Here is a 26069-nt window from a genome sequence, read left to right on the forward strand (position 1 = left end):
CCACAGATATTATCTAACTTGAATTCAATAGGATGTTTGACATCCAAAGATACTGTAACGTAAGAAGTGGATGCAACAAGAAGCAGCAGTCAAAGGAAATAATCCCCAAAAGATTGCAAACAGTTCAGTTTTAAACCTATCGCAGGCTAAATTAGTTTTATCGAGAAAATAAACATTTTGGACATGCTGTTTTGAACAGATGATATTGAAGCAGTGGGAAGATAAAGGGAAGAATCATGGAGCAACCTGAGTGCAGAAGGAACCCCCCTCCCAGAGACAGAAAAGCAAGTTTCCTATCAGCAGGACAAAATGCAGAGATACCCCAAGGCTGACTCGGGAAGCAACACTGTTACGTCTTTGCAACAATTCGTCATAGTTACTTAGGAAATGGACTAATTAGTCCTGATGAAAAAGTTGGTTAATGAGGCTCAGGTTGTGTCATGTACCTATCTGGCTTTTTTCTCTCCTGTTGTGAAGTTTTCCCAGTAAAAACAGATAGAAAGAGCTTCTACCCTACTCTGCTTCATTTCCTCCCAGAAATCCTAGAAACCACAAATCAAACTGATATCTGGGAAAGACCCAAAGGTATTCCTTGAGCTGATTCTAGTGTTCTGGAGCTGAATCACAATTACAGTTGCCTCATAACATGCAGGGCTAATAATCTGAATTTCAACATGCAATACTGCACCTGGAAACAAGGTTACACCACGTCCTTTTATTATTCCTCTTTTATTACCAAAAGCAAGACAATCCCAAGCATTATTTGAGCTGCTGTGAGCAGACTCTTCATGTATCACAGTGTAGAGCAGCTGTTGAGAAAGACAACTTGTGATCTACCCACTGCAGAACTGTGAGAAGATTGCCTCTGGCAACTAGCTTCCCTCAGAGGGCCTTTTGAATTTTTGATGATGGGAAAATCACTCTTTCAGCACAAAGCACAATCTCTACAAAAAAAAAAAACAAAAAAACACAACTATTTGCAGGAAAATGCTGAACAGTTACAAAAACTGCATCCGGAAGATTGCTCAAAAGGTTTTCTTGCATTGTCGTATTCTATGCACCAGCTATCAGCCACTTCCCATTCTCCGAAACATTGGAAGATGGACTGCTGACAGGAACACTCAAGACAGGTGAAGATGAGAGGCAGAACACGCAGCAACTCCAAGAGAAAAATCAAAGTAGCTGGGAAACACAGCAACTACTTAGGCTGACTATAAGTGGTTCTGTGAAGAGCATTTTAAAGGACAATTATGACAGTATAAAACAGTGACAACTTCATTCTGAGTTGTTTGGATTTTCTTTTAATAGATGGTCAAAGCTTCATAGATTATTTTTAACACTGGTAGTAACTTGAAAAAAAGCACTTATTTTCAAAGACTAGTGAAGTGAGTTAAAAAAAATCTCAGAGTAGACAATCACATCAGAGATGACAAACTTCATAATGTCAATGATTAAGATAAGCAAGACCAACACTATCAATAAGCTAACAAACAGAGAGATTCCAGTTCAAGGGATTGCTGCTTGGCCAGACAGAAAAACGTATGAGTTTTGGTTTGATTCACATTTTTAATGTGCTACATATTTCATTGTAATCACAGAAAACACTGTATTAAATTATATTATATATATCTCCACTGGAAAAATAACAAGGTAACAAAACTAAACGTAAATTTGTTGTTTTGAAGTTTCTTTTGGATTAAACCACTGTGAATTCCATTCTGCCCATCTGAACAGTCACTTAAATAGAATGAACTGGAGTCCATCAATTCCAAGGGGTGATGCAATTTCAACTGCAGATTAGAGTGGCAAGCATCAAACAGTTTAATCTCACTAGATGACAGATAACTCAAGAAATATCACATGGGAGTTTAAAGTTAGCAAATGGCGGCTAGTAATTCCTCTGCTTCCTCCGTGCCACTGCCATGCGCAAGGCCTGAATAATCAAGTTTTCATTATTCAGGACATTGTAATCAGTCAATTTCACCAGTTTGTCAAAATTCTCTTCACTGAAACAGACCTCCCTTGTTGTAAATGGGGAAAGGATACTGCAAACATCAACTTTGCCTTCAGCCATCTCTTCAGGACTCCTTTCCACACCTGAGGGAAAAACCACAAGAGGCAACAGTAAGATTTTAACACAGCATGTAGTTATATCGATGATATAATTATATCAATTAAGTAATTTTAGGTAGAAAAGGGAGATTTGAAGGAGAAGTGATTAGCTCAGTATCATCATATATTTCAGATTCTGAATCAAGCCTCTGCCCAAGACTGAACTATACCCATGTAGCTGGGAATAAGAAAGCCATCCATTATCAGCAGAAGCACTTGTAGACCACTGCTTAGAAAACATGGAGTCTTTGTTGTTCAAACTAGAGATGAGGAAGCAGAAGGAAAACAATCTTGTACTGGGTGGAATAGCAATGCCTACTGGAAGTTTGGGAGAAATGATAACCCTCAGAGAGAGGACACAGTTCATACTTAAAAATAAACAAATAAATAAATAAAATTAAAAATAAAAAAATCCCAGTCCATTCAGTTCTGAATTGGGAAGAAGATAGCCTACCAGACTACCACCAAAACCTATAGAATGTTTCATTTCTTTTTGCAAGTACTGGTGCATAAGAAGTGTGTGTCAATATAGTGTGACAGCTTGAGGACCTGCTACCCATGCTGTATATATTTTGGAAGATTTACCTTCTTGCTATCTCAAGCAATTCTTGTAGAATAAATGCCTGTTTTCATCCTAAATATATTAGATCAGTTTTTCTGTGGTTTGCTTGGTTCAGAGATACTAGTAAAGAGTAGTTCTTTGTCAGCAATGAGACTATGTCAGCATTAGAAAGAATGTCAGAGATAACCAGTGAGAGGTTAGATATGAGATGGAGAAGGCACACCAGGCAAGTAACTCTTTATTAAAATTGGAAGATACAGGTGACTCACCAGGAGCTTTGTAGTTCTTGAAAGTATCGTTCACTAAGGGGAAGAAGAGCACTATTGGAACTTGTGGACTGTCAGCATCTTCAAAAACATAACATTCCTTCAAGTTTTCCCTGTCTTCATCACTTATCTCAATTTTGGGAAATGGAATTCCTTGCCCCGATATGTATTTTGCAATCTGATCCAGAGGCTGAATGAATAAATAAAATAAAGAAAAAAAAAAATCACAGAAGATCCAGTACTCATTTTTTTTAAGTTCCAGCAGCTAACAGTTACAATCCAAGGCTTGAATTTTCTTCCTCTGGGAAGATGTTAAGTTTCAGAAATATGATCTTAACCATACCATACATTACAACTTATTTATTTTCTTCATTGCTTCAGGCAAAACAAGAAAATACCCACTTTCTACAAACCTGCAAATAAAGCCAAAAGCCAGAGGACTGGTTTTGTGGTTCTAATTAAACAGTTTCTTTAAATGGGCTCAGGAGGGAAAGGAAATACAAAACTGCAAGAATGGAGAAGGAACCAATCAGTCTAGATACCCTGCACCACTGTCTTGACCTCTTCAATTTTTGTCATTTCTCCAGTCTTTCCATCTTCTGCATGGTTTGCAATCATTTAAAAGTGACTATTATCAACATATTTATATATGACTATTTATCAACATACTTACTGATCTCATAAAGAAAACAGTTTGTTTAAACAGCTATATTTACTGTAAGTCTATGTTCATTTTTATAATTATCTCACTACATACGCAACATTAATTATCTTACTTGTCTTTATTAATCAAGTCCAGCTTCAGCTAGTCCATTTTTCTAAGACCAGTATGAGATAAACAAGCCCAGAACCACGTAGATTTTTCCATGTAATCTGTTAAAATTTTGTAAGGACTCTGATTACCTTTGTAATTTTCTCAATTCAGAGATAACCAAAAATCAGTATCAGAGTACCTGGTAATTCCTTAATCATCCCCCTTCAAAAACCTTAAGTCCACTGCAGCAAAGACTTTGATGATTTTAAAACACTAATATTCATCCACTGTCTCTGATCATCCTTCTTTGCTACTGAGAAATTAATCTAGTAATCTAAGTAATAAATCATCATAATCAATACATATTGTAACAGCAAGCCAGTGTGCTATTTTTCATCAACATACAATAGAAAATCATACTGAGCATGCTGGCTACTGGGAAGGGTGTTGCAACATCATTGGCAGCTCCACCCATCAGTTCCATTTTTACCTTGAAGTAGAGCAATGTCCTCACCACTATCTTTAATTCTGGAAATAATTTAAAGAATTCTTCATAGTAGTTCACTCTTTTGTTCATATCTCTTTGTCATAGCATCTACTGCCAGTCTCCTAGTTTAAGCAGAGGACTCTAAGGAAAGTTACCTGTCCTTCTAGAATATTGGTGACAATTTTCTGACACAGAGAGGCAAAATCATCATCAAAGTGGTGGTAGAAACTAGAAAAAGATTAATTCTTCCCACTTCAGTACTGGAAAGTTAATCATTTTAATTGATAAATGCTGTAGATTAAAACAGACACAAAGGAAAAGGATCTCAAATACCATCGGCTTTTCTTACCAGTGTTTGGGATCCCCCACTGTAATTTAAATGCAGGATGACATCCACTTCCCTTTTCGATCTCAAAAGTGGTGGGTAGCTGGTATTGATGAAAAACCCAGTGTCAACCAGGGAGAGCTCATCATTAGCTGTTTCCATCAGTTTATTTGGGAAGGAGTCTATTACTGTGTCTGAAACACAAATATTTTTTGTCAGTAAGTCAAAAACAATATTCACTTTCTACAGAGAAACAATCAAAGAGGGAAGAACAGAGAATTCTGCCCTCAATTTCCCCTGCCTTTCCTTGCTGACTAACAACAGGCACTGATTTATAGGAATAAATGACATAGTACAGCTTTTTCCTTCCTCCTTAGACACCTCATGCAGCTCCAGGCTATAAAGGGTAGACCCCCTAATTTTTTTTTTTTTTCCCAGGCTGAGTTTCTATTGTCCATTGCACACAATCCCCAGTCAAACTGAATTTTTAAAGCACCGCTACCTCCCTAATGAAACAAAAATCTGAAATACATGTTAAATTTGGCTGTCACTTCTTCCATTTGGGGGAACTTGGAGTTTCAGAAGTCAGCCCTAACTCTTCCTCTGCGCTGGAAATCCTAAGCAGATTCCCAAACCTAAACCTTCCAAAAATGCTGCTCAAAAACATGCTGTGTTACTGTGCCTTTCCAGGTAGAAAATCCATCACTCTCCAGGTACTTGCTGTGCATCTGTAAGCCTCTGATAAAATTGGGATACTGTGCAATGGTTGGGCGTCCCGTTAAGACATCTCGCAGAACAGAGGAGAAGGTGGATGAGGGACTGAGCATACACGTGTCTACCTCACAAGGATTCATGGACAGAAAGGGTTCTTCCTCTGCAAGAATGAAAGTATTTCTGAGTTTAGGACACTTTTCACAAATAATCTATATCTAAAAACAAAAACAACAACAACAAGCATGAAACAACTACAGTTGCCACCATCTCCAATCGGAACGTAAACCAAATACAGCAATAAGCCCTGAAGCATGTACTACCAAATAAAACTCAGTTATACTGTGAATTAAATGTGACCTGCAGGCAGCAAGCTTCCAGGCACTAAGCACTACCTCACACTCCTTGAATGATGTGCACCTTCACTGCAGTGTGTGGTGCAGGGGAGAGCTGACAGCCAAAAGATAAGTTAATAGCATTGGCCTTTGAACAGAACAATCCAGAAAACATGCTAATATCACTTAACTTTCAACATTTTCCAACTTAGGGAGACAATCAACCTGGTGGTGAAAAAAAACCACAAAAATATCTCACCAATATCTTTTACTCTATCCCTGGTCCATCTGAACCAGAAATCCTCTGAATCAGCAGCCAAATTCCAGACATACATCACATCTATGGAAAATATACTACTCCACATGCCTGTAACATGAAAGAGAGAACATAAACTGATGGAATAGTTTTGGAAGAATTTTAATTGGTACATACCTTCAGTCATTCCCCTTTGATACTTCCTCTGTCCAGATGGCCATCTCTGTGGGCACGCTTCCTAAGTATGTGCTCACTAATATGGCCTCACACCTGCCTAACCTGTTTGCTGGTGCTTTCCCAGGGTTGTCCTCCACATGTAATATGCTCAAAAGCACCAGCCTCTTTCAAGTGGACCACCTTGCTTTCTATGCAATAGTCACCTTGCATGTAGCAGATCCGAGTCTCTGGGAGCCTCTTCACAAGCCTTCCCATAAAGAATTCACTTCCAAAATGTTCTGCACGGATAGATGCTCCATATTTCAGGAGACTGACTTCATAAGGAGTGAACTCCAACCACTCTATGGAGACAACAGCCAAATTATAAAAAGACAATAATGCATTAACGATGGCTACACAGAATAGGGCCAGAGAACAAGAGCAAGTGAAACAGATGCTATCTAGCTCATGATATACTGGTTAGAACTATTGCTATATCTCTATTGCTCACAGAACTTATGCCCTGAGAGAATGTTTCTTTCACTTTTAGGGCGGGTGGTCCTAGACTGTGAAGTCTTTAGATGCAGCAATCTTCTGCAGAAAAGCTTTAGTCTGAATAAAATTATTATCATTCCCTGTTAGTCCTACCCAAAAATGTGTATTGCTCATGTGTATCTTTGTTCCTTCAGGGCAGTCATGACAGCACTCAGCTGTTGATGTTAAATAAACACCATGAAAATCAATAACAGAGGAGATAGTAATTTTCCTGCCACTCGATTAAAAACTTCAAACATCTTACTGTTCAAAATTGGAATAGGTGGAATCATCACAAGAATTAATTTAATTTAAAAAGTTGCAATTTATTCTGGTCACAAAAAAAGTGGCCTCTTCTTTTGTATAAACATACTTTTGTTTCTGGCAATGTAGAGAAAAAAGCTTTTTGTTATTACAATGAATGGACTTATTGTACTACTGAAGCTGATTACATGCATTTAGATTACTTACATTATAAAAAAATTAAGAAATATAACCATTACCTCTGAATGCCTGAGCACTATAGTTGGACTTGAGGTTGATGGCTACATAAATGGGCAATGGGTTCTGTCCATTATCCACTGCCTGCCGCTGATCCGAGAGTCTGTGTTCATCTTTCTGGTTTTGATTAAAATTGGTTAAAGGAATGAGGTGACAAACAATTTGCATTTGAAATAATATCATGTGAATTATGATCTTTATCATGTTCTCCTTCCTGTTTTAATCTCATTGGACTGTTCAGAAGTATCTGCTTTTGTATATCCAAAATTCAGTTAAGTATCCATTAAACAGCAGCTACAATATAGGGGTTCTCAGACAGTTCCCAGGAAGAAGTATGCAAGTAAGTGAAATGTAAGGTACTTTTTTGGCTGATGTGCATGGAACGAAGTTTATCATATTTTACTGTGTTTTACAAGTACATTTATATGTAAGAATATATTGTATTGCACATGACAATACAAAACTTCCTGGTATAAACATAAATTAGAAGGAAACTTCTTAAGTAATACTATTCTAAAAGTACAAATATTTCTATTAAAACTTGTCAAAATATTTAAAGAATGGTCTTTCCACTGAATCATCTTCCATATGAAAAAGCCTGTAACTAAAGCTTGTGCCAGCGAAATACGTTATTTCTAATTTTTAAGAACCTATTCTAATCAGAATCTGTTTCAGAATATTTAATGTCCAAAGTGATGAGTTTACATTACAAAATAATCTTTTTCATTTGGATTTTTTTTATTTTCTAGAAAAGAGAACACCTTTGACTGGACGCTACTGTGCCTTCAAGATAAACCTCACTTTGTAGTGAGAGAAGTGTTTTAATAATGAATCTCACTATTCAGCATATAATCAACCATTTGCACTAGTAGTGCAATCCCAAGATTAGTTGTGCCATCCCAAGATTAATTTTCTTTTCCTATGTATAGACATTCATCAAATTTCTAGGAAAAAAAAAAAGAGTAATACCTTATCATGTAGCATGGATTCAATGACAAGCCCCCATAAGTCTATGAAAGACGTGTTACGTCCTTCTTTAACCCTCTCCATCAGGTCATTGTAGTAGTACTTCAAACAATCCAAGGAAAAACAGCAGATCTTGTTTTTTGTTACTTGCTTGCGAGCTTCCTTGATCGCCTCTTCCAGATATTTTTCCGACCAGTCAGCATCTTCATACAAGTTTGCCATTGTCCTGAAGAAACATTAGAAGAAAATATGAAAGAATGCTGTGGTTTGACTTCAGAAGACATTTGTGCAACGCGTTTGCCTGTTTCACTTCTTATAGGGTTCACAACTGAAAGCTAGATTCTCCTGAAATCCTTTCATTTTGAGAGCAAATACATCCTCTCCTAAATTTCCCTAATTTTGATGACAAGTGGGTTCAAAAATAGCATAAGAAATTCAAGAAAAATAAAAATCTGGCAAGACTACTAAACAGGTCCCCAGAAAATCCTACAAGTTTGCCCTAGACTTAATTTTTCTCCTAATATTGGCTTCTGGCTTCTGCCTGTGATAGCACTAGGCAGTACTTGAAACACATCCTGGACAATCCCTATTGTTCACCTGAAATCACAACGCAGACAAGTACACTGAAAACTCTACATGCATACAGATAAACTGAAAGAATACCTAGACAAACTTGTCATTAAGTTTTGGAGTGATTAACTCAACACAAAAACTGTCTCCACTTCCAACAGAGTGTAGAGGAGTGAAACTATCTAAAACCCATATAAATTTTTAACAGTTATTTACATTATGACATCAACTGCTGTATACCCACTGGGAGAAGCAAGCATTTATAATTAGCAACAACAGTTGCATTCTGTCTGAGGCTGGTAACTCAGCATCATTTGTTGGACCATCTTCAACAATATTAATTCTACTAGCCCCAAATACGTCTTTTACCAGAGGAAGATGCACTTTAAATCCAAAATGGAAGTGAGATTAACCAGCAAATGGCGGTCATAAATTCTTCTTCCCATCTTTCTTCAATTTCCAGTCTAAAGACAAATTCATTGCATTCAGTCTAAGGTATAATTGATAAAATGTGAAAAGGTAATACAGCATTTACATGAAAATATCAGTCACAGACTGTGTCAATGTGGTGATGATTGATCTCTTATTGAGAACATTTGTTTCTTTGTTCTAAGTGAAAACGAGATATCACGGGAGAAAACAGAAATGCTTTTGATTTACTGAGTGCATTCATTATAAACTGACAGTGCTGTACAAACAATCAACACTATCAGCAGAGAAAACATACAACTTATTAAGGCAATCCTCACCATGTGGTACCTGATAAACCACCAATGTAAGAAATGCAGTCTAACAGATTGAGTTTCTGGAGCCCCAGTAGGCTGCCATACATCGCTGTCAGTGACCTCGTCCCGCCCCCAGTCGTCGTGATGGCCACCACTGGCACCTGTCCAACACAGCAGGGCAGAAAGGCAGAGAAAGCCATGTGTGTATTAGAGACAAGACATTGTAATGCTGAAATTAAGTAACAGTTTAGATGCACTGATGTAAGCAATGACATCACTTTGTGCAAAAGGATGTGATGCAAAAGACTTCTGTTGCCACCATCTGACTGGCAGGGGAGGCAAAGTTCATGTTTTACCCACCTGGATTGGGTGGGGGGGAGGCTATTTACTTAATATATAATTGGAAATCAACCTCATCACCCTGGAATTCTTCTCAACATGTATCATTAGAGGCGATCATAAAAAAAAAATACAGGATTTGCCATGGTAGAGCTGATTAACGATCTGTGATTCTGCCTCTAACAATGATCAGTGTCTCAGAAGAATGCAGAGCACCCTGTAATCAGTCAAACCGCCCAACAGCCAAAGCCTTCCTGACCTCAAGCCAGCAATTACCTCATGTCCTGAGGCACAAGCATTGATAGGGTTGTTTATTTTTCCTTCTTAAATTCCAGGTGCAATTGAAGAGACTATTCTTCTCTTAATCTTTTCCTAATCTAGTATGCCATTTGCTTCCGTTAACATCTTCCATGCTGTTTGGGAAATGTTTACACCTTTCCATTATTAACTTCTAATTTCATCAACAGATCTACTGTTCTTAAATCACTGAACAGAGCTTGAAGAAAAAATATTTCTCCCATCCCAAAAAATTCAAAAAACAGTTCTACCCTACACTTGCTATGAGCTCAACCTCTAGTTGAAATTACAAAATAATTACAAAATAATAAGGAAAAATCTTAAAAAAGAAAAAAAAGAAAAAAAAATACTTAAAATCAGAATAATTTCAAAAAATACATATTTTTTTCTCTTTACCTTTTCCAATCTCTTTCAACATAAATTAAAATGCTAGTGATGGCTTCGAGCTGAAAATGTTTTTTAAGATTTTACAAGGGAGGTATTATCAAAATTTTGAGATTAAGTACATGAAAAGCAGATCCAGAGTAATGAGTTCTTTTCAAAAGTGAAATTTGGTCTTATCATTTCAGTCTTATCATTTCAACCATTTGCCCCAGGAAACCATAGACAGTTAAGTAAAAAGTCTTCTATTCCTTTTCACTTCAGCTAAAGAGGATTCTTGCAATTGTTATGTTCAGAGTTCTTCATTTTCAGCAACGTAACTGGGTTTAAGCCACTACAAAGCTTATGATTCAAATGTGGAAGGAAGAACAGGGATTACAGTGACAAAGCTCAATTTATAATCAAAAGTTTCACCTGTACATCTCAACTGTGCTACAAGATTCAATCTTTTTTTTCCAGTTGGACAGTTTTATTCCAGTAAGCGTTTTCCCACATTATCTTTTCTGCTACAAACTCAACCCAAAACACTTTTAATTCCCATATCTGAGAAAACGTAGCTTTCTCATCTCAGAATTTTCAGGAAAGCTCTGAACTCTTCTGCAGGAAAGCCTTGCCTCTGCTACTGAGCTAGACCATGCAGTTTCCCAAACAGCATCCCCCTGCTTTCCCATGTATGCCCAACAAAAATATTCCTCCTGAGACCCACGAGCAACATCAAAAATTATCAGGAGTGGGTCAAACTGGAGAGCTGTGGAGAAGTCTTGGAGTCTGTAAAGGCACATCCTGCTTTCTCCATGCTGCTGCAGAGACCAACCACTGCTTCTCTTGGTTACCTCTTGCTCTAGACAGCAGGCCTGCTCTAGAAAAATAGTGTTAACTAAGCTGCTTTATTATTTCTTGTCTCAGTTTGTGAGCCAAGCTCTGATTCCTGGAGAGAAGTTGCCACCGGGGATCGCATGGCTTGCCTCATGCTCCTTCAGATCCTCCTCCAAATTAAGGATCTTCTTCAGAGCAGCAGCAACATATTTCTTTCTTTTCTGCAGGAAGTCTTGCTCCTCCCTGCACAGGCTGTACCCCAGACGCACATCCAGATCTCCTGAGCTGGAACAGGCAATGGGACAAATCAATACGTGCATCAGCTATAGCCAGTATCAGGACCTGTAAGGGGAAGTAGTCTGCAAATTCCATAAACAAACATTGCCAAGTCTGTATTGAAGTTGAACAAAGAACAGAATAAACATTTCTACTGCCAGCAAGAGGTAGCAATGATAAGTTTCCAAGGTACTTTAGATCTCTTGTGAATGGGAGCACAGAAGTAAAGATACACAGGCCAGAGAAAGATCACCAAAAAAGGGTGGCTTTTTTCTGTATCCATTCCATTCTATCACCATGACATCCAAGAAAACTCAAATGACACCAGTGTTGTCTGTTCTCAGATTTAGTCAGCTCACTAACATCTGAAAGCAGAGGTCGTGTCAAGATGTGTAATGGAGCTTGTAACTCAGGACAAGTCCCACAGCATCACATCGCTCTGCTCAGACTGTCTTATGAAATCCAGACAGCACTTGGAAAGCTTTACAGAGCTGTCTGTCTTTGCTTATGGAAATGTGTCAGATAAACAGGTGAGTAGCACTAGGCAGTTTGTGTGATGCTCAGAGTGAGTGTGTTTTTCTCTGCAGCATTCCGCCTGTATTACTTTATGGTGGTCTTTTCACCTGTGCTTACAGATAAGCTCATTCATAGCTATACAGATACTTAATGCCTTTTACCAGTGTGATTTCTAGCTAAGCATTTATGAACTTAATCTTGCAAATATATGACTATCCACCATTTTTTCCCTGTGAGCAGCCACGCTGAATTTTATCCCTTGAGAAACGTGAAGCACAAGCCAAGAGTTTTGCAGAAGAGAAAGCACAAAACCAAACAGCAATTGATTTTTTGTGCCTTCCCAAGAAGCAAATTTGCTTAGTACAGAAAACAAAACACAACAAACAAACAAACAAAAAGTGTTCTCAATATTGCTCAAATCTTTTGTGTCACACCACCCTCTGGTGGCCACAAATTCTATTCTGAACATACCTTCACTAATGCCTAGGAACACAAAAGTTTGAAGGGTTGTTGTTAGTATTTTCTGCACTCCAGTAAATTTGGTACATGCCAGATTAACTTTGAAAATAAAATAAGGTGATTTGATTGACTTCCTAAAAGCAAACAACAGTCCTAGAGGTAGACAAAAAACTCTAGCACTTCTTGTTGTTCACTTGCTAAGTCTCTAGGATTTACACTTCAACAGATTTTGTAATGGGCTGAGATTGAACAGGAGGCTCTCTTATCCATGCCCTACATTTATCTACACAAACTCCTCCTATGCTCTGTAAATTGATGTTACTTCCCTTTTGCATGTCACCCAAGAGTAAGAACGGTGTAAACAGTATCAAGTTTTCATTTGTACCATAAAACCTCATTCTCTTCAGTGTTATCCGTCATTGGCACCAACATGTTCCCATTAATTGCTAGTGAGAGGTGCATCTGGTCAGGTCCCAGTACACATTTTGCTAAGTGAAGCAGGAGAAGGAACATTTGTTGTTTTTCTAGTGACTTTGCGTAGTCAAAGAGGGATAGAGTTTATTTAACCCATTAGATCTGACTACTGATATAAAGTTAATATGAAAAAAGCATAATTTTATTCATGCCTAAGAATGGCGGCTGTAAAATAAACTAACTTACTCTGAAAATAAAAACGTAGAAAGACTCAAACTTATATTGTCTTGCATGACCCTGTAACCACAATAGACTTGTACTTACCTCGGGCACCACCTGAGTACAGGACAAAACACTCACGTGGTAAGTTTTCCTCTCTCCACTGTCTAGAGAAAAAACCCTAGATAATTGTTTACAGTAATCCTGGACACTTGGATAAAAGGAGGCTATCTTACCATTTTCTTGATGTCAAGTACAACTCAAAGGATTGATCCTAGAAATGAAGAAAACAAAGTTAATTGCCAATAAATTTTAAAAATAGTTATTCCCTCCTTTCAGCTTAGGCAAGGAATGAGGTTCTCAAAAGATAATTCACATGTTCGGGAGTGTTATTTTGGTACAATTAAACAAACTCTGTTCTGGAATCAAATTCTCTCTTATCTAATAAGCCTGCCTGGGACAAGGAACTCACACGTAACACTGAGCATGCACGCTTAGAGCAAGAACCACCAAATAGCCTCATTGAAAAATATTACAAATACTACAGAAAATGTTACAAAACATTACAAACCATTCTCTTAACACCAACATTGAGGTAAGATCTGAATTAAGCTCATATTCTGAGCTGCCTTTTAATTAATAGCCATTGTGAAATTATTCTAATAACAAATTATGGAACACATGTGCGTATGGCCATTTTTTTTTTTTTCCCTTGAAACTCCTTAATTCTAATTTTGGTATGTAGATTTGCAAAGATTAAGCAATTACTACAGTGATTGCTACCATCTGTTTCATGAAAGTGAATATGACAACCTTTATTATTTTTAAACACTTTCAGCAAATATCTATATAATCTAACACAGCAATTTTTCTCTCTTGGTGACCTTATTTCTAGCAGGACAAAATTAAGAAAAGTTCTAAAATATTTATTTCAAAAATGTTCTCGAGCACTCACCTCTTCTACTGTTATTTCCTTCTGCAAAGGGAGTGAATTCAGAGGAAAAGAGAGGACTCCATATTCCTGAGTTCCATTTTTGTCAGCCAGCTGAAATAATGTGAAAAGCAGCAGGGATGCACATGAAAAGTTTGTAATCTCTAGCACTTCTGCTTTTAAGAAGACTGGTTGGCTTCATTATTTTTTTTTCTGCTAATGTCACAATGGTTAATTCTAACATACAGAAGAGGAATGTACCTCTTCTGGTAACATGATGTCCAGTCTTGTCTGGTCATTTATGATGCAATGAAATACAATGATCTGAAGGCTGGGTTCATAGCCCAGGGAAATCTTCTGGCTTCCTTCATGGGATCCTTTCACTGTGAACATAAGCTCCTGATCTAAATACAAAGGCAGGGAACAAAAATTAATCTAACTATTCCAAGCAAACATACATAATTGATAACTGAAATACGTTTTTACTCTGCATGCTTTTTGTCTGATTTTTCTTATACCTCAATGATAAAGTAAACTTTGGGTGGCCAAAATAAATCAAAAACTAATATAGAAACACTTGGTAGACCTTGGTATAAGTCATTAATAAACAGAAATCACACACTTTTGAAATGCTATTATGTTATTACACTTCCCATGAATAAGTAAAACAGAAACTTAGACTTAAAGGAGTGTTAGTTCAAAGGAATTTAGGATTATTCACATTGAACAAAAGATTCGTTTATTTGTTATCTGCTTGTTCTGGTTCATCTTGCACATTGTTTCAAATTCAAAATAGTGCAAAATAATTGACACATGCCTTGTGTCATTACTCTTCCATCAGAATTGTGTCACCAAAACAGAAATGGCCTTGAGTATGCAGAAACCTTGGACATACTCAATCTCAAATCAAGCATACAAAATAAAGTTTTTTCTATATTAAAACTTTTAAAAAGAAAAAGACTTATAACTTTAAAATTTACCTAACAATTTTCATATCGAGCAAGTAATAGCTAAAGATAACACCATTTTTTTTTTCCCAATTTTTTAATTCATAGAATCATAGAATGACAAGGTTGGAAATGACCTGTAAGATTATCTAGTCCAACCTCTTCTCATTACTATTGCCACCACAAACTAACCCATATCCCGTAGCTCCTCATCTAGGTGCATCTTGACCACTGCCAGGGACGGCGACTCCACCACCTCCCTTGGCAGGCAAAGGTGTAGATGGCATTATTTTTGCATCAGTTTAAAATTTGCCATGTACCAAACCAAATTAACCAAATACTTGATTAACTTGAATTTCAACACACACATTTTTTTTCCGCAAGGCAGAGCATGGCAAAACTAAGTATTATGTGACACAGCTAGAGTAACATGCACAACTGATCATTAATTTTTCAACATCTGTTATAATGACTGAATCACAACACAAAAACAGTAGGTTAATGAAGCAATAACCTCACTTGTGGATTGCTGCTTCAGCTTCCCTGTATCCACTCTGACCTCCAAACAGGAAACCTCACGAGCCTGTAACAAGAGAGGACAAATGATGATTAAGAGAAATGTCAATGTCATTGCAAGTGATTCATAGTGTTCTTAACCAAACCCTCTAGCTGATCAATGGCAACACAGCTATTATCTATTATTACTATTAAGAGATAATACTGACAAAGCATTTTTTATGGGTTGGAAAGTAAAGAGGAACAACTCATGAATTGCTTTGAACTTGGAGAGCCAAGGAAGTGAGGAAGATGAGACCTATTTAAAATAATAGGAGTCTTGAGATACAGGACTCTAAATAGAGCATTTTATTACTTTCTTCATTAACTCCTGCTAGTATGGGGCATAATGTAGAAACAGTTTGTAGGAAACTACCCATCAGTGCCTTCCTGTTGCTGACAATACAATGTTTGGGACATAACTCAGTTATCCAAGTTAGGAGTACGTACAGTTGTTATACAGGCATAGGAAAGATCGTAAGAAATAATTACCACTAGCACTCCATTAGTAATGATGCCATCAGGATAGTCCAGACTGGAAAATAAAATGGAAAGAACATTTCAGATAAATATTTTCCCCCCACCAGTTTGACACTTTCAACTTTAATATTCATTCTCAATTCAGAAATGTTTTAAAGCTGTTAACAAACAAAATTCTAGCAGACTGACTGGTCATTCCATCCTTGTCCCATGATAAAATATGAAGCATGGTTTTTACTTATGTCATTTTCCACACTTCCTTTAATGAAGTGTTTAACACAGAATATAGTGAGTTTGAGTTGAGTTGGAGCCATTACAGCTATTCTGATCATTTTGAGCATTACACAGTTTGGCCTAAGTTATTGTACCAAAAAAAAAAAACAAACCAAAAAAAAACACTTGCTCAGGTTACCATAGAAGTATGAAGACAAAGACACTCACATCTATTAAGACATTCGCAAGTAGGATGTGAAATTTTAATATATGCGCCATATGTCGATGTGTTTCTACTTAACCATGTAAGGGCAGAAATTGGTTCATATACCTTAGAAACTAATTTTCAGATTCTTAAATACTTTTTCCACCAAAACCAAGCAAAAAAATCACACCACTAAAAAAAAATAACCAGGCAGCTCCTCATTAAAACATATGTAAAATCATAAGACTTTTGCACCGACTCCTCAATCCAATGCAGAAACTATGAGTAATCTATTCAGACTTTTACAAGTTATTGATTATACATACTGTAATCTCAAGTGTATGACTGTGTGAGACATGTACCACATCTAAGCAGAAACCATGTATTAAGCTTCCATTAAACTCAGATCAATTACATTATTACCAAATTTATTAGAATATTATTTATTAGAATATTATCACAGACTACTAGAATTTATGAATGAAAATAGCTTCACAGAATTTCTCATGACAAAGAATTCTCACAGAATTTCAGACCTGATAAACAACTTAAAAGTTTCATTTTCAAACCAATGTTTTCCTTCAAGAAAAAATAAAAACAACTGCCACCACAACAATTTGGCTAAATGCAGCAAACTCAGGAAAAGTTACTTCTTTCAGAATCTTGAAGGAACATCTCATATTGAAAGATTATGTTAAATGAGTTCAAAGAATATCAGGCACAGAACATACTTACATGTTTCTATCTGTAAGGAAAATGGATATTATTGCAACTCAAGATTTCTTTCAAACTTGTCCACTTATTTGTAGTTAAACCATACATGTCTAATAGTGTCACTATATTCATATATTTCATGAAGTACTGCAAGGAAAACTGAGAAACAGCTGGATGGATAATAAAAGATTTCAGCCTGCATATGCTGTTAAGACGAACATGGAAAAAGAAGGAAAAATGCCTCCTGATGGAGGTAAGTATCCAGAAGAGTGTAGTATTATTTGAGTTCTTGGTATCAACAAAGAATGAAGTTAAACTGAGATCCAAAGCATGACTTTCAAACCAGGTGGAAGAATTTGAACTGTTGCACCAAATGACTCAGAAGACACTTGGGAAGAATTAGGACAGCACAAGCTTTGAGCACTGCCAGAAGAGATATCCCTTTAGAGGTAGAAGCTGTGTGGCCATTATAGTAAGGAAGCCCAGTTGCTGCCATTTATTGCTTACTCTCTACAGTGCACTTTCAACTTTTAGATGCTGAGTTTCAAGGCTTCTGCCATTGACTGAATAGGACATACATTATTATTTTAACCTGATGACCTGTACATTTGTTTTTAAAAGAGCAAAGGCATTCACCTTTCTTTGAAGCTTTGGAGATGAAACACAGAGGAGCTGAGTGTGGAAGAGTTCTTAGCATTTCTTCTGATTGGGACCTTTGAATATTTTACCTATACTTGTGTACTGAATAACATCCATTTATTGACTAATTTGTTAGTTAACATACACTTACTAGCTATCAGTTTCCCTAACAAACAGCCTGCTATCACATGACTCTCATTACACACAGTAACACTTCTGTCCTGTCCTCCATCACAGTTTGTAACCTGTGGCCTTTATAATGCAGGTCTTGGCTTTACTAAGGCAACTGGGAGAACAGTATGGCCTGCAGCAGGGAAAGCCAGGAACAAAAACCCTGGACATCTTTCCCCACTAAATATCTATCAAATGGGGTAGCCAAGACTGATGGGCTTTGTGACCCAGTGGATCACCTCCCATCCTATGCCTCTGCAACACAACACCTGCTCCAGATCAAACTCCCTTTTCCTCCTTCCACCATACCTGGTTTATAATGAAGCAGCCAATACTGTTAGGAAATTAATGCCACTTGGATTCTTACGTTACAACTTCAATTAAAGTAGAAAACCATGTTCTGTTTTACTGGAAAGTCACTTTTAGCTACCTGTGCACGAAATCATAATTCTTTTGTGTCAGATCCAGCTGCTTCCTTTCTCTTTTTAGTGGCATCTGCATACGATAGGCTACTTTTCTGATGACCTGAGAGAGGATGGAGGATGGAGCTATTTCAATTAAAAAAAAAAATGTATTAGCCTCAAGAGATTCATAGGCGACTACTTTCCTTGACTTAAAACTTTTGTCTCATGTGCTCCTTGAGGACTTGAAACTTCCTGACACAAATACATATAAGAACAGTACACTACTCAGCCCTCAACAGACTGAGATTCAGCCCACTCAGTTTCCCCAGCAGCACCCAAACCAAACTGAAGACATGATCTGCTGCTCCGAAGACACACAGGGAAACTTTCTCAAAGCAACACAGCAGAACTACAGAAAGAAATAAAGGCTTTTATTTTCTAAAAATAATCTGTTTGCCATAATTTAATAATTAACATTCAAGTTTTATACAACTTTTTGTACATCTATTTACATTCATTTGCATTAAGTGGGCTTAGTTTTAAGCACTGTCTTTCACATTTAGGAAAAAAATAAGAGGAAAGGGCTGAGGTGAAAGGCTGTGTAAGAGTAGTCCTTCATTCTTCTAAGAATTGTTAGAGATGCACCTCCTCAACTCAGGATATCTGAAAGATAGAAGGAGACCAAAAAGAAGATCATCAGACCCGGAAATACTCTGGGCCCCTCAGACCTCTCCTTGGAAACTTGAAGTACCTTTTAGTTCATCAGAAGTCTATTTGTGGCCACTTAATCACAGGCCCAATCTTCAGTAAAAGTCAGAAGGGAGAGGGATGTTGAGGGAGCGAAGCCACCGAGTCCAGCGAGACTCAGTTTCCCCAGCAATCCGTAAGGGCTCATGCTGTCGCTGGACCCTACCAGAGGAAACATGAGGGAGAAAGCCTGTGTTACTATTGGTAATCACCACAAAGTAACACAAAAAGCACTAAGACATGCAATTCCACAATCTGTGTACAATGACCTTACCTTTTCTGTCACTGCTGCTCAAGGGCAGCAGCTCTCATGCCAGCTGGGCTCATGCTATGGGCCCATAAAACACTGGATGGGTGTTTGCAATCCCTTTTCTTGGTTGCTGGTGAAAAAGTACTTGGAGGAAGGAGCATGCCTTCCTCTCTGTGCCGTTAGGATCAAACGTCTGGCTCTCAGTGCATGCCATGCGTAGTGGCAGCCAGAGATGTATGTTTGAAAGTATTGCAGGCAATGGAACAAGAGTGAGGCAAAACTAGGGAGGACAGTCACCATGCAGTTGTAGAAACCAAGCTATCAAAGCAGAAAGTTTTGAACAAAACAGGAACAAATACCAAAACCAATTTCACACACTCCATTTCTGTATCAAGAAGGAACTTTTGCAATAGTCTTCTGTAAAAGTAACCCAGAAACAACTTTTGCAGTAAGGCAAACAAAAATAGGAGTGACAAAGCCACTATCATAGGTGCAACCCAGGAGAATTATTTGGCCTAGAATTACATCTCCTGTATGATATTATTCATGTGAAGTGTTGGAAATGAAGAAGAGGCTAATATAGTGATTTTTGCAATTGGTAATCTGTAAAGTCTGCGATAAAGACAGGAAAGAAATGGCAAACTAGTTCAGATGAATAGATAAAGTCAGACAGTATGATAATCATTTCCAAGATAAACCGCCAAATTAAAAAAAAGGAAAAAAAGAAAGATGTTTTTTAAAGCACGTTCTCATCATAATACAATTTTTTAGAAAATATTACACATGGTAAGCTGTAATTATGAAAATTATCTCTTATTCTGTCAATACTTCTCTAGTGCAGTGATGCTTTTGGGACACATTAATTCTTTAAGATGACTGCTAACATCACAAGAAGAGGAGCTTACACAGTCCTCTAGTTGGTTCTCTGGCCACTAAATATCTTCTTATCTCATTTTGAAGAGATCTATTCCTCAGTACTTTCCTGCAGAGCTTTATTGTGCCCACCCCATGAGCTTGGCTCAGCAACCACTAGTTTCCCCTCAAATTTCAACAGTCAAACCTTGATTCTGGGAGCCTGGCTTCAGCAAAGACGTCTCATCTGTTATCTCTGACAGCACATCTTTTCTGCGTCTAAGCAGGGAGCCAGCATCACTAACATCCTTCTGTCTATCTACAGGGTAATGTCCCCATTTTTTTCCTGGATGCTGTTCCTTTTCCTGTTTGAAATTCCCCACGTGGGTGTCTCTCTCAATCAGAAGTTTCAAAGCACATATTATGTTCCCCAGGGCTCATTTTACCCCTTGCTGAACAGCCAAGGATTCTCGTTTGGCTGCCTTGCCAAAACCTGCTGAGCTTGTTCAGCACAGGAGAGGCCACTTTGGTCCATAGTTTACTGGTGACCCATCCCAGCTACTTCAGTGTTTCAGCTCTCTCTAGCTTATCACAGGTAATGCAATCCATAGTCTCTAATTTTAGTGCACCAACCCTTTCATTCATTATTCCTGACAGAACACTTTTCTGTGTTGACAGAAAAACAACAACAACCAAACAAAAAGCCGCCTCAGTATTCTTAGCAAGGGGGCTCTCTCGAAAACTATTTTTAATCATCTCACACATTTATTCCAGACTCGATTGATAGGCAGAACACCATCAACTTCCATGCATGTGCAAGAAACATGAATGAGGGATAGCAAGTGAAACATTTATCTACCTTAAGAAGCATATTTCCCCAAGTGTTTTTCATCTTTCCAGGCCTGCTGGATCCACTCAGTGACATCCCCTATCCCAAGTGCAGCAATTTCTCCCCTTTTCTCTGGAGTTCTTCAGGTCACAATTACTGCATTAGTCACTGAGTTACCATGCTATGAATAAAATGTGGATCAGAAGCATTCTTGTAGCAACTAAAATCTCTCTTCCTTGGGAGTGCCAAGGGTCCTTTTTACTTGTATATTCTCCAGCGATTTTTCTTCAGTCAATAGAATTCTCAGATTCTGCAGAAGATGGTTTCTCTCTGACTTTATCTACCTAACATGCCTCTAGGAAAACGCAACTAGGTGCAAGATTCAAATAACAGTTTCCACACACAGCCAGCTCTCACACATTACATCCTCTGCACCCATACATGAACCCACCTGCCCAGACCTCCCTCATCAAAACACAGAATTATCAAGAGTATAATTCTACACACCAAATCCATAAACCATCCTACAACTGGGAAGACCTTAGTCAGATCATTTGGAATATCTAGTGGAGCTCCTTCCCCGTTGCTTTTACTGATTTCATGACATCCTGAGCTGTAATAGGCACATTTGTCTTCTGCCAGTTTTGGTACACAGTAAACAACAAACAATCCAGACTGGTAAGTTTATATGACTTGTAATAAGAGATTCTGGGACTATTTTTTATCTCTGAAAGTTCTTTTGCTTGTGCACATAACACTGTGCTACTGCTCTTTCTCCACAAGTTCCTGATTTCCCTTCTGGAACTAATATCGCACTTTCCAAATTCTTCACCAACATATTAGCATGACGATCCTCCAAAAACACCCTTAATGCCTCACGAAGGTCCCAGCAATACCAGCTCACCTCTAAGGTTGTTTTAACAATGCTTTCAGTCCAACAACACATATCACATATAATTGATAACAGAAATCTTTTCAAATAACTTTCCCAGAGTGATAAAGCATACTACAGAGATAGATATTGTCCTGAATCAGAGTGCCAGAAAAGGGTCAATACGAGATACCAAGGTATAGCATTCCTTTTTCTAATCGTTAAAGTTTCTGTAATATTTTAACTTGTACTTCCTTCTATACTAACCCAATGAGGAAAAAAGAACTGGAGGACATAGGTGCCCAGGAGGCATTAGTCATGCCAGACAAAAATTAGTTTCAGATATGTAAATCATAAATTCTGAAATTTAAATTCTGAAATTCCAGTTTACTAGACTTGAATGAACACATCTAGACACTGCTTTGGAGACTGCGGGTTGAAAAGTGCTGTCACAGATGAATAAGCTTTCCACACTACTTTTATACTGAATATGACAGCTTATACAGAATATAAGAGTCTACTCACGTGTTCTGCAATGTGAACTCCACCTCCAGCTCCTCGCGTGCCTGAAAAAAGGAAAAAGCAGAAAGAAGAGTATATTTCTTAATGTTCTTCACGTACACAAGTTGCGTATCATTTGTAAAATAAACATATTTATACTTGCACTTGGAACAGTTCCCTGAACATAAGAGTAATTTGCAAAAGAAAGAAACTTCAGTGTCAAATGAAGGTATTCAATTCTGAAATACTGAAAAAACATTTGCTAAAACTAATATTTTGACATCTAAATCACATACGAACATGCAGATGTATTATTTGCCCATTCTCATAAAACAGCCATTTTTCACATTTCAATTCCGAATGCAAAAAATTAGCTGTGTTATAATTACAAAAGTTCAAACTGGTGTGGAACACTGCTATAGGGATTTAATTATTTCTGATAATAACAAAGAAATACAGTTCAGTGAAACTGTAGGGAAATGCTATATTAGGATATATTTTGGTGGAAGAAAATTAGTTTTCATGCTCACTGATTCCATTGCTCACCTGTGGATTCAGTTGAAACTTCACTCGAACAGTACGTCCTACACTAAGTTTATCTATGTCAAAGAGAACCGTGCAGAGTTCATCATCCCTGGTGACTGTGTCTTCATCGCAAACCTTCAGCTCCAGCACATTCTGCAAAGAGATGTTAAGAATATTGTGGTTTTCTTTCAATACTGTCTTTCAAAGAACTTCGTAAGGCAGTATAACCTCAAGATTAGGCTTTCTTTTTCCCTCCAATTTTTGAAGGAAAGAAGGAAAAAGGACTACAAGACACATAAAAGGGAAGGGGATTTGGGAGCATGGGTATTGAACAAAAAATACATATACAAAGAAGCACATTAATCTGTCATACAGCCTAGGTGATATAATTTGCCTCACATTTGCCCTGGGGCTTGATTTGATAGAATGTGTGCTTGGGGAAAGGAAACAAGGAAGGCGCGTCATGCAGAACACTCATGAATTTGTTGTAAATAACTGTATTAAATGCTGCTGCATTTGTTGTGTGACCTTTGGCTCTAAGCATATAGAATGGGCACAGCTGTTAAAGGATTTTCTTTCCACCATACCTAGAGCTAACTTCATGTTTATCTTCTATGTGATCTTTATCTTGGGTTTCACTTGTATATGTTAGGACAAGGAACTGGATACTGTGGACATTTTCTGCAGGGAAATTAATTGCTTCTTATTGTTTCAGAATAGTAGACATCTAAGTACCAAACTTACCAAGGAGGATGCAAGCAACAGTTGTAGTTGCTGTAGCTCTGCAAGATGTACTGACTACATGCAGGTAGTGAATAGTGAAAAGCATTTATTTTCATTACCTTCACTCGTCGGTCAATCTTGTAACAGAAAGCTTCATTCCAGACTGGATTTTTGCTGTTCCTGATGGTTCTGGTCCGAACCTTCTCAGACGAGGCAGTAGGCAACCACAATGTCACATAGCAATCTGAAAGGGTGACTGCATAACAAAAAGAGCAGTGATGATGTGTCTAGAGAAAGAAATACTGCAATATCTGTTTATCGCCAATAAGACTGAGGTAACATCATAGGGGATTTTTCCTGAAGCATGTAGATTAAGGAATAAATAGTACAATGAAGTACTCACTGGAAAACAGAAACATTCTTGCATGTTTGTCAGGCTGATTCCCACTTTTTAATCTTGGTCAAATTATTTCTCTTTTAAAACATGACTCTTTATTTGCAGTAGCATTTTCTATAGATGCACACCTATCCATGCTGCAGTAAACTCTATACTCATGACTGCTCAATGACTGGAGCAGGAAGTAGTTTATCATTACCAAAGCCAAGAGCATCTATCAGTATATGCCCTGTCCAAGGAGCACTCACATCAGAGCAAAGAGATTTGTCTTCTTGTATGCTCTCCTCATTTTTGAGGGACTTAAAAGTAGTTGAAAGCCTTTAGCCAAGTGATTGTTTAAATGAATGCAGTTTTCTTTTGGTTTTGTTTTTTTTTTGTTTGTTGTTGTTGTTGTTGTTGTTGTTTTGTTTTGTTTTGTTTGCTTGCCTTTTTTTTTGTTGTTTGTTTGCCAAAAGGTATCATACCTCTGTTAATCCTTATCGCAAATCACAATGCAGCAATTTCATTTTGATTAATGTTTGACAATTTTTAGAAGTGGTATCTTCCTCAAAAAGTTTTCATCGTTATGTTACAGTTTATCCTATTCCCTTCTACTGCCCCATCTGCAGACTGACAAATCCTGCCATCACTCCTTTCTGGAAAAGAAAGCGCCATCAGAGATATCAGTTCCTTCCATATTCCAACCCCTCACACTCAGATGGAAAATTGCCAGAGAGCAACTTACAGAAAGTTGGTACAGGATGCAATGACCCTGGTCTCATACCTAGAATGTATTACGTATTCTTCCAATTTCATGTTAGCAATGCTTAACAAGTCATTTGGTTCTCAAAAGAACCCTATGAGTCAAGAGGTCAAATAATTCAACCCCTAGTCAGTCCCTGCATCACCCAAAATGTGTAGCAGTGTTACTGTGTCACATTAAATACAATTTTCTTCCTGTTATTTCCTCATCATCTTTCAATAACAGTTAAAGAATTGGGTTCTTCTAACATAATACTTTGCTGAAGCTGCACCCTCATCACACAGTTAACAACACTACTTGTAGTCTGAGGGAGCTTGGTAACTGCCGTGGGAAGCACAGCGTATCCAGGTGGTGCCTAGACCAGCCCTGATCTGAAGGACATGACCAATCAGATCTTCAGCAAAGGCACAAGTGTAGGCAGATGGAAATTCAAATGGTTAATGGTGATTAATAGTGGAGTTTCCATTTTCAAAGAGATTGACACACACCAATGATTTACTTCACTGTGGCAATGTAAGGATTAAGCAATTAAGTACATTGAGAAAACCTGAATAACTTGCCCAGGATTCCACAACACAGCCAGAACCAGGTCCAAAGCACAGTCTAAATTACTAGGCCTATACCCAAATCTATTAAAATTATCTTACTCTGGAACAATAGTAGGGTAAAATATGAAAAAACACTGGAATGGGGAGCATCGAAGTTTAATCAGAGCAAAAACAAAAGCCAAAGCAGAGCAAAAAAGCATTAACTTAGGATTGTAATGAGAAGCATATCATTTGTATTATAAAATTAGACAGAAAATTGATTTCTTCCTGCAGCCTAAAATACTGAGGTTTCAAGGAAAACGAAAATATTTGGATTCTCAAATGCCTTTTCAGTGCCTCAGAACATGTCCTTCTGGCTACAGACAAAAAGACCTCAAATTATTTTTTTCCCCAAATAATTATGTTTTCTCAGAAAACAAATTTTCTGCAAGAGAAGACACTCTTGCTTAAGAATTCTCTGCCAAATATGCTTTAAACAAACCTGTTGAAAACCATACTCAAGTTCTGAATTTGGGGCATTTTAAGGGAAGAAATATACAATATGCATCCATTCTTGGGACCAGAACACAAGGAAATAAGCCAATACATTGTGACAAACAAATCAGTTGGCTTCATGAAGAAAGGCCATACTATTCACTGTGGCAAGCAATGATTGTGAGTAATTTCTTTTCCTGTGAACAACCACAATGAATTGAAGCATAAGCAGGCAACCTGCTGGAGTACACAAATGCACACACAATTGAGCATGCAGGTTTGCGGGTGCAATTGCAGTGACTACCCACTCAAATCACCATGTAAGCATTTGAATAGCTATTTTTTGTTAAGTAAAAATGCAGTGCATACAAAGC

General features: G+C 37.6%; 1 protein-coding gene across 1 annotated transcript in view; it reads right to left on the reverse strand.

The window, feature by feature from the left end:
- Positions 1–1712: 1712 nt before the first annotated feature.
- LOC128087422 (cytosolic phospholipase A2 epsilon-like) overlaps positions 1713–26069 on the reverse strand; it is a 31324-nt gene continuing 6967 nt past the window's right edge. Inside the window, exons 4-21 of the mRNA XM_052696984.1 lie at positions 23654–23790; positions 22833–22964; positions 22311–22351; positions 15903–15945; positions 15375–15438; positions 14170–14312; positions 13933–14022; positions 13214–13251; positions 11243–11378; positions 9285–9421; positions 7969–8191; positions 7002–7116; positions 6189–6326; positions 5812–5919; positions 5189–5380; positions 4531–4700; positions 2944–3130; positions 1713–2097 (exon numbers count right to left, since the gene is read on the reverse strand). Coding sequence (XP_052552944.1) covers positions 1889–2097; positions 2944–3130; positions 4531–4700; positions 5189–5380; positions 5812–5919; positions 6189–6326; positions 7002–7116; positions 7969–8191; positions 9285–9421; positions 11243–11378; positions 13214–13251; positions 13933–14022; positions 14170–14312; positions 15375–15438; positions 15903–15945; positions 22311–22351; positions 22833–22964; positions 23654–23790 — 2303 coding nt within the window. The 3' untranslated portion in view covers positions 1713–1888. The remainder of the gene's footprint in view (positions 2098–2943; positions 3131–4530; positions 4701–5188; positions 5381–5811; positions 5920–6188; positions 6327–7001; positions 7117–7968; positions 8192–9284; positions 9422–11242; positions 11379–13213; positions 13252–13932; positions 14023–14169; positions 14313–15374; positions 15439–15902; positions 15946–22310; positions 22352–22832; positions 22965–23653; positions 23791–26069) is intronic.

This window comes from Tympanuchus pallidicinctus, unplaced genomic scaffold, assembly GCF_026119805.1.
Source record: "Tympanuchus pallidicinctus isolate F22 unplaced genomic scaffold, pur_lepc_1.0 scaffold3, whole genome shotgun sequence".
NCBI classification, from domain to species: Eukaryota; Metazoa; Chordata; class Aves; order Galliformes; family Phasianidae; genus Tympanuchus; species Tympanuchus pallidicinctus.